General features: G+C 42.5%; 1 protein-coding gene across 1 annotated transcript in view; it reads right to left on the bottom strand.

Annotated features, from left to right (window-relative positions):
• The window catches only part of LOC117487241 (multimerin-2-like), a 25,325-nt gene extending 16,294 nt beyond the window's left edge, over window positions 1-9,031 (bottom strand). Inside the window, 3 exon segments of the mRNA XM_034135919.1 lie at window positions 339-445; window positions 1,109-1,231; window positions 8,789-9,031. Of these exon segments, the coding sequence (XP_033991810.1) occupies window positions 339-445; window positions 1,109-1,231; window positions 8,789-9,030 (472 nt within the window). The 5' untranslated portion in view covers window position 9,031.
• Between the last annotated feature and the right edge of the window lie 321 nt (window positions 9,032-9,352).

Below are 9,352 nucleotides of genomic sequence, written 5' to 3'. Positions count from 1 at the left end.
AACATATTCCTGCCTTATTGATTTACAAATATAAGCTTTTAGAACGTTTTAAATGTTAGAAACATGTTCACAAATGCAAAACATTTTTTTTGCAATTATTAGGTTAAAATAGATTACATTTTCAGATGAGTTTCTGACATAAATGGGAATTTTTTCCTTTTTGATTTGAGTGAATTTGTGAATTTCTCCTCCTTCTTGTAATTTTATTGTTGTTTTTTGTGAGTTTTCTTTTGATTATTTGGGGGTTTTTTTCTCCCAAAAGTTACATTTTAATCTGGGAAATGTGTGATTTTTTGTTGTTGTGTACACATCAGGTAAATACAGATCTGCTGACCCACCTGTGGCCTCACAGTCGGGTCCTCCGTATCCCGGGCAGCAGCGCCACAGCAGAGCGCTCACAATCTGCTGCTTCTGCCTGTAGAGCGGCCGGGACGACAGTTTATACCTGCACGCACACACACACACACACACACACACACACACACACACACACACACACACACACACACACACACACACACACACACACACACACACACACACACACACACACACACACACACACACACACACAAACAAAACACCTCAAATTGAATTTCAAAGCTCAAAACATCCCTGAAATAGGAAACAGCTGCTGGTGTCAGGTCAGAATTAAAGGAATATTCATCTAATAAATTATCATTTTTGAAATTCAATAACCTTGGATTTAGCTTTTTTTATGGCTGTTTACAGTTTCTGATTTATAGAGTGATACAAAGAGACATCCAAAAACCCCTTTATCTCTCTGTTCTGGAATAGTTATATCTTTGAGTTACATTATTACCCTATTCACCTGTAGTGTGTACAAAAGGTATGAATTTTACAAAACATATTGTTTAAAGGTAGTTTTCTCTCACAGAAATACCATAATAAATCCCCCAATAATACGAGATATAGAAATATAATACAAGAAGAAAAAAACTATAAACATATGTACAGGAAAAATTATTATAGAATATAAGAAAAATGCAATAGAATATGAAACAAATCCTAAAAATATTTTAAAACATAGACGAGCTACGAATAAATGGTATACATATTTTTGTTGTTGTTATTGTTGTGTACTCACATGATCAGATGACAGTCGGGGGTGCGGCTGGGACACGGACTCTGAGACTGGATGGTGTATTTCTCTGTTCCACACACCACTGCCGTGGACACAACGCGCCTCTGAACAAACGCACACCAGTTCCTGCACAACACATAGACATGGACTCAATTTGAAACAATAAAAATGTAATAATAATGACAAAACGTGTTTTATAAAAAGAGCAACTATTTTGGGATTATTTTATACTTTAGTTTTAAATACAATAAAGCCAGCCACACGGTGAGGTCTCCCAGAGCCACACGGTGAGGTCTCCCAGAGCCACACGGTGAGGTCTCCCAGAGCCACACGGTGAGGTCTCCCAGAGCCACACGGTGAGGTCTCCCAGAGCCACACGGTGAGGTCTCCCAGAGCAGCTGTGGTGAATAAAGCCAACTGTAAACACATGTGTGTTAGTGTGCGTGTGTGTGTGTGTGTGCGTGTGTGTGTGTGTGTGTGTGTGTGTGTGTGTGTGCGTGCGTGCGTGCGTGCGTGCGTGCATGCGTGCGTGCGTGCGTGCGTGCGTGCGTGTGTGTGTGTGTGAGGTGACAGGGTTACAGACGTCAGATGAGGTGTGTTTGGTGTTGTGACGGGGTCCCCCTGTTGACCCTCTGACTCACCACAGACCATATGTCCAGTGTGTGTGCGTGTGTGTGTGCATGTGTGTGTGTGCGTGTGTGTGTGTGTGTGTGTGTGTGTGTGTGTGTGTGTGTGTGTGTGTGCGTGCGTGCGTGCGTGCATGTGTGTGTGTGTGTGAGGTGACAGGGTTACAGACGTCAGATGAGGTGTGTTTGATGTTGTGACGGGGTCCCCCTGTTGACCCTCTGACTCACCACAGACCATATGTCCAGTGTGTGTGCGTGTGTGTGTGTGTGTGTGTGTGTGTGTGTGTGTGTGTGTGTGTGTGTCAGGGCAGGAGAGCCTAGAGGGGTTTTTACTTCATGGTTAAAGAAGTTTCAACACACTTACATATTTTACCACTTAAATATTCATTGGATGCTTTCCCACTAAACAAGAGGGGAGGCAAAGCCTGGGGATTCTTCTTGGAAAGTCACATTACTGCAAAGAGACGCAAACCAACCCAAGGACACAGAGATACAAATCCATCACAGACAATTGCAAAATGATCACAAAAAGATGCAAAACCACCATAAAGCGTTGGAAATGTACACAAATGATACAATAAAGTGACCCATAATGTCCACCAAAGATACAAAACCATCGAAAATGTACGCAAAAGCACTGCAAAATTATCCAAATAATATCACATTCAGAAATGTTAAGTTGTTTACTCGTTATTACTCTTATTTGCTTTCTGTTTGTTTCTGTTGGCGATTATCTCGTTTGTGACATGCCTTTTTGACCCTGCATTGTGTGTGTGTGTGTGTGTGTGTGTGTGTGTGTGTGTGTGTGTTTCCCGTAATGTTGATGTTGGACTGTTTGTCTCAGCACTTCCTGTCAGCTTGTATCAGCAGCTCCACTTTTAACAAACACATAAATCGGTTAAACAAAACAACCTCATTTAATCTCTCTTTTCATTCACGCTATAATCTCTTTAAAACCTTTACATATTCTTCTTCTTGAAGCAGAGCGTGCACACACACATTTATGCAACCATGTGTGTTTTCGGGACCTTCCACATCTTATGAAACCACTTTGAAGTTGATCCCCTTTTCACATTTATCTCAATCCGATGAGTGTGCAAGTTCATCATGAAAGTTCAGTTTCCTGCAAACAGACAATTCCGCCTGGAGTTCAATGCATGCAGAACGACCACCCAGAAACACAAAATAAGCACAAAGAGATGTGCTACTACAAAGACATGCAGAACAACCACAAAAACAAAAACTAAAAATGACTAAATAAGTTGCAAAACAACCATCTTTTACTTCTCTTGTTGGGGTCGCAGGATTAGAAGAAGCAGGAAAGGCTGAAAATATTACACAAGAATAGAAATTCCTCTGACTCAGAAAAACCTTTGTGTCATATCCTGTGGAGAGGTGTGACATCACCGGACACACACACACACACACACACACACACACACACACACACACACACACACACACACACACACACACACACACACACACACACACACACACAGGAAGTTCCTCCTCATCCTGAGTTCTTTCATGCAGTTCAAGAGAGATGAGAGATTTTCTGGGGCAACATGAGAGAGTTACTCTTTGATCTTTAGATTGAATGTGTCCCGTCAGACTGAACTCTTACCATCTAAAGCCTTTTCTCTTTCTCTTCATGTGACGCAGCTTAAACTCAGATATTCCTCTGCCTTCATTTAACCTGAGGAAATATAGGCAAGCATCGCAACTCAAGTGTGAGAAAAGGCAACGTCCCATGACACTCGACTAAAAAGCCATTTCAGTCAGACAACTCAGGTGTTTCTTAATATGTTTATTAGAAGCAGCATATCGTTTGAGTTTGGCGTCTAGGCTCGGGCCTCATCACTCCACAGATTTACAAAGAACATTGAGTGATGATTAGATAACTATCCCCTAAGCCTACAGGTGGAAGCTGGGGTGGAAGCTGGGGTGGAAGCTGGGGTGGAAGCTGGGGTGAAAGCTGGGGTGGAAGCTGGGGTGAAAGCTGGGGCGGAAGCTGGGGTGGAAGCTGTGGTGGAAGCTGGGGTGGAAGCTGGGGTGAAAGCTGGGGTGGTGGTGGGGTGGAAGCTGGGGTGGAAGCTGGGGTGGAAGCTGGGGTGGAAGCTGGGGTGGAAGCTGGGGTGAAAGCTGGGGTGGAAGCTGGGGTGAAAGCTGGGGCGGAAGCTGGGGCGGAAGCTGGGGTGGTGGTGGGGTGGAAGCTGTGGTGGAAGCTGGGGTGGAAGCTGGGGTGAAAGCTGGGGTGGAGCTGGGGTGGAAGCTGGGGGTGGAAGCTGGGGTGGTGGTGGGGTGGAAGCTGGGGTGGAGCTGGGGTGGAAGCTGGGGTGGTGGTGGGGTGGAAGCTGGGGTGGAGCTGGGGTGGAAGCTGGGGTGGAAGCTGGGGTGGAAGCTGGGGTGGAGCTGGGGTGGAAGCTGGGGTGGTGGTGGGGTGGAAGCTGGGGTGGAAGCTGGGGTGGAAGCTGGGGTGGAAGCTGGGGTGGAAGCTGGGGTGGAAGCTGGGGTGGAAGCTGGGGTGGAAGCTGGGGTGGAAGCTGGGATGGAAGCTGGGGTGGAAGCTGGGGTGGAAGCTGGGGTGGAAGCTGGGATGGAAGCTGGGGTGGTGGTGGGGCAGGCGAGCAGCAGCAACATGAAACACAGCAGCAGGAACATGAACGTAGCAATAGCAAGTGAACACAGCAGCAGCAGCAGCAGCATGAGCGAGGCAGAGGCAGGAAGACCTGGCAGCTTCAATAGAGCGGCATGTTTAGGAGAATGTGTTTGGTTGGTTGTAAGAGGGACGAGGTGCGTCACGTGTTAATGTATGATTGGTGCTCGAGTTGACTGCCTGAACTAGCTCGCAGGCTTTGCCCCATTTGTGATTCATCAATATCAGACAAATACAACGAATCAACACAAAAAGGGAAACTCAAGCTAAACTTTATCGTTTAATTTTTCTAAAATCAAGCACTCATCTATTCATAAAATGCAAATGTTTTCCCTATTTTGTTTATTATTTTTAACATTTTTTGAAGCCCTTATTTTACTTGAAAAGAGAAAAGAACATGAATCTATTCTTTAAATTGAACTTAATGAGGGATGCATTTATTAGCTGAAAATCTATATGAAAACATGAACTCAGTCTTGTACTCACTACGACTCAAACACATGCGTTTAAAATAAAATAAATAAATCATTTAAATCACTTCTAGTCCAGTGCAGGCACGATTTTAGTCCATTTATGGAGACATTTTTTAAATATTTTACTAAAAAGCATACATGTGTTTTATATATATTTTTTAAAAGATAGTTTTTCAATAGCTTCCATGTATAAAGACCCAGTGACTCCTAATGCAGCATTGTATTACTATACTGGACAAGTGTCTTCCATGTTTGTGAGAATTTTTAACAATCTAATGTTGTTGTTTTGTTTGCCTGTTCCCAAACTCCCATAATCCCCAAAGCTCTCCGGGCTAAACGTAGCTTAATGCAGTTTAATGATAATGAAATCCCACCTGCATGATTTTCAGTCTGATACCAACATCGCCGCCTTTAAGAAGTTTGATCCATTTCCTTTTTTTTGCTGAGTGTCCTTGACTCCTTTCATCTGCCAGCTGTGTGTCTCCTGATTACGGCTGAATGAGCAGTAAACGATGCCTTCATGGTCTCGTTATCTGCAGCTCCAGCTCGCTTTGATCCAAATCCCTCTGCTCACTGAGCTTCTTCTGTTCAAGTTGGATGAACTTTTACTTTGAAAGGGTTTCAGTGAGGTCTTCGATTACAGAGAAAAAGTGACCTAAAATAAAGAGCTTTTTGAACATTAAAGCATGGAGACGTGTCACAGTAGAGGGACGAAATACAAATATGAACCTGAACATTAGTATAATAGGGTCCCTTTAATTTGAATAGGGACAATGCACAAAAAACAACAACTTTATATTCATCAAGGAGACATGTAGTTGGGTTTTCTGATTATTTATAAGAATAAATAAATCTAATAATAGGAACATTTTAAAAGAAAAAGTACAAAATACTGAAGTCAAACCAACTAAAACAAACACCTTCACCACAGAGCTTCTTTGAGTTCCATCGAGAGCTCAGATCTCGTCTTCCCGCAGCCCAAAAACAAACTTTCTCCACCTCCACTTCATCAGCACTTAACTACCTGTTGACCTCTGACCTCTGAAGCATGGACCCCGTCCTCATGATAACGCTGAGGCTAAAAACAACAGAGCTAACATGCTCTCCATTAATGCACAAAGAGCTGCGTTTGTGAACGATGACGGTCATTAAAGCAGCTGTTTTAAGTGGTGGGGGGGGGGTGTTTGGGGGGGAGAGGCTAATGGAGGCTTGTTTTGTTAAAAGCCCTCAGGGATCATTTGTATCAAACAATCTGTGAACGAGTGCTGCAGTTTAATGTATGTTTCAGAAAGATGACGGAGGCCTGTATGAGCGCGTTAGACATCTAATCCTCTTATTTAGTCTCTGACACATATCTAAAAAAAATGTGTATAGACTGGTGCAGGGATGACGTGTTTTTGTGAAGCGACGCTGAACTTAGCATCTCCCTGGTTCCCTCCAAAAAAAACGAATGGGATTTTCAGCAGGAAATATTTAGCGTATTAACACCATTTTATGATTTTTGAAGTAAAAAGCTAACGTTATATAGGAACTACAGCACGGTCACATGACTTCGTCTCACCACCGCTAAGTTAAGGTGGCTAATATTTACGGTGATAACGTTTAGAAGTCTCATTTTGATGCCATTTTTTTATTCACCAGTGGGGTATTTACTGACGTACATTAGGTCGTAGAAAAACATTACATTCTCATCAGCTTGTGTTAATCACAGACCCTATCTAACCCTAATCCATTGACTTTCAGATGAAGGAACACAAACAAAAACAGCTGACTTATTGCATGGCTTTTAAATCATCTCGTTATGCTAATCAGCCAATCAAATCTGTGCATTTTGATAAGCATTGTTACTCAAGAGTCAGATCCTAACACAGACAAAAGCGACTTTACAAATAGTCTAAAAAGAGTCAACATAGAGGCAAAACAACGATAGGCTGTTACAAACTGTGTGTTGGTGTAATACCTGGAGGGCAAGCGTAAAGAGGATACCCTCAGTGTGTCTGGGTGTCATAAAATCATAAAATGAATGTGTGGCGTCTGGGTTGTGTGTGTGTGTGTGTGTGTGTGTGTGTGTGTGTGTGTGTGTGTGTGTGTTTTTTTTTGTGTGCAGCCTGGGTGGTACCATCCCATTATAAGCATGCTGGCAGTCAAAACATTTAAAGGCTCCCTGCTTGGTATTTCTGTATGCATTACACATCAGACTCGGACATTTTGCACATTCCTCACTTTTCTATGAGGGTTCATGCTTGGTTTTAGGGGTAAAGATGAGAGAGCGAAGTCGAGATTATGCAGTGGAGGGTGCTAACTCATTATATATGATATATAAGGCATCTACAAGCTTGGCGTACAGTATGTGTACTTTACTTGAGTATTTCTATTGTCGCAAGTTCTATTGTTCGTATTTGCAAGCATTTTATGAGGGATTTATGGAACGTTTTTGAAATGTTGACATTAATAATAATAATAATAGCTTGGATTTATATAGCGCCTTTCATGAGACCCAAAGTCGCTTTACAAAGAAGAACAGGGGCAAAACAAACATAACAAAACAAAAGGCAGTCAGACAACCAGTCAGACAGGCAAAACAACAAATAGATTAAACGTATGTGTGGCTTTGCAGAAACGTTCAATGGCAACATATTTTCTGATGACTTGGTTGATATGATGGGGTCATTCAACATAATGACTATACTTTTTGGACTTGTTGTACTTTTACTTAAGTAAGATTTTGAAGGAATTAAACCAAGAGAATGATGTTCAAATACCAAGATGGTGAGGGCAGAAAACAAAGATGTCTACGACCAAAATACGAGATGGCAAAAGATGGCGACGCCCAATAACAAAGATAGTGAACACCTCAAACTGAAGCTCCTTTCCTTATCATCTAGTCTAGAGAATCCAAACAGCTGTTATCACGGCTGCCTCTTAGGTACTTCCGGGTCATTTCCCTCCATTAGGAACCTTCCTATATGCAAAATTGACAATTCGAACGCAACCCAAGATTGTGACGATCAAACTCAACTCAAGGCATCAAAACCATCGTCCACAAACCAATGTGTTACGTCCATTTCTGATACACATGCAATGGTTCCTGACCTTTCCCCCGTGATAAAACATGGTTAAAAGTGTGATGATAGACCTGGCTATACAAGACTAAATCTGCAAAGCTGCAAATGTACACTGGTCCAGGTGTTAAATATGCATGTATCTTTCTCAATGGGTTGAGAGCAGAACAAATAGACACTATTTCAGGCATCCAACCCTAACTCATTGACTTTGAGAGGAAGAAACAAGAAGTGCTTTTTAAATAATCTCATGTGACGTTCACTATAATCAATACAGAGGCGAACAAATAGACTTTTACATTTTTCACATTGGTTGTTCATCCCTGGTCTAGAAGTTTAGCTAAACTGTTATTTATTGCAGATGAGATGTTTAAGTCTGACCACAGAGCCCTGCAGCTACAGGTTTATTCAACTTCGCACATAAAATAAAGCACTGTAGTTAAACACTACAAGAAAAGCAGAACATGTACATATTAGTCAAGGTGTTAAATATTTAATTTAAATGATTAGGTGACTTATCTTACTTTCCACTACATCACAAAGCTTCCTTAAGTTTGAACTGTTTAAATCTCAGCTGAAAACTCACCTCTTTGCATTGGCTTTTAAGTTGAACATAACGTTTTTACATTTCTATGACTTTTGATATGTTTTCAATTATTATTTTATTATTTTACTCCCATTGTGTTATTTTATATTGTATTTATTGCCTGTACAGCACTTTGGTCAACTGAGGTTGTTTTAAATGTGTTATATAAATGAATAATGATTGAGATTGAGATTGAGTGCATGCATCTTTCTGAAAACGGGTTAAAATCACTCAAAGAAAACACAAAAGCTGGCGTTCAGGATGTGTCTTGACTCACCCGGTTCGGGCTGGGTAGTTTCCTCTATCTCCCAAAGGGGGAGTCTCTGTCACTCCTGGGAGAAGCCTCTCTATCAAGGGAGGGTACACTCCTCCTCCTCCTCCTCCTCCTCCTCCATCTCCTCTTCCTCCTCCTCCTCTTCCTCCCTGCTCCTCTGCGTCCTCGGGGTCTCTTCCTCTCACCTCACAGTGAGCGCTCACCAGTAAGCCCAGCACCAGCACCAGTTCTCCCACTGCAGTCATGTCGGCTCCACATCAGCGAGTGCAGGGGAGCACCACCAGCAGCTGCATTTAAACAGGAGGAAGAGGGGGGGGGGGGGATAGGGGAGGCCACTCCTCCTGCTTCCTCTGCCACCCCCTCTCTCTCAACAGACTTCTTCTCTGACTGCTTTGTATTTGTAATAACACAACCCCAGGAGGATAAAGTATCATCATTGAAGTATTACACATCGCTGCTGTGCAAAAATCGACACTTTAGTCTGTTGCCAAAAGGCAAAAAGGAAGAGATGTTTTCAGAGACAGCCAGATAGTGTTAATCTAGTCTGAAAGAGCACGTTATTTAACT

Source organism: Trematomus bernacchii, unplaced genomic scaffold (assembly GCF_902827165.1).
Source record: "Trematomus bernacchii unplaced genomic scaffold, fTreBer1.1, whole genome shotgun sequence".
Taxonomy (NCBI): domain Eukaryota; kingdom Metazoa; phylum Chordata; class Actinopteri; order Perciformes; family Nototheniidae; genus Trematomus; species Trematomus bernacchii.
The sequence above is the reverse complement of the archived record's forward strand: the minus strand, read 5'-3'. Positions and strand labels throughout refer to the sequence as shown.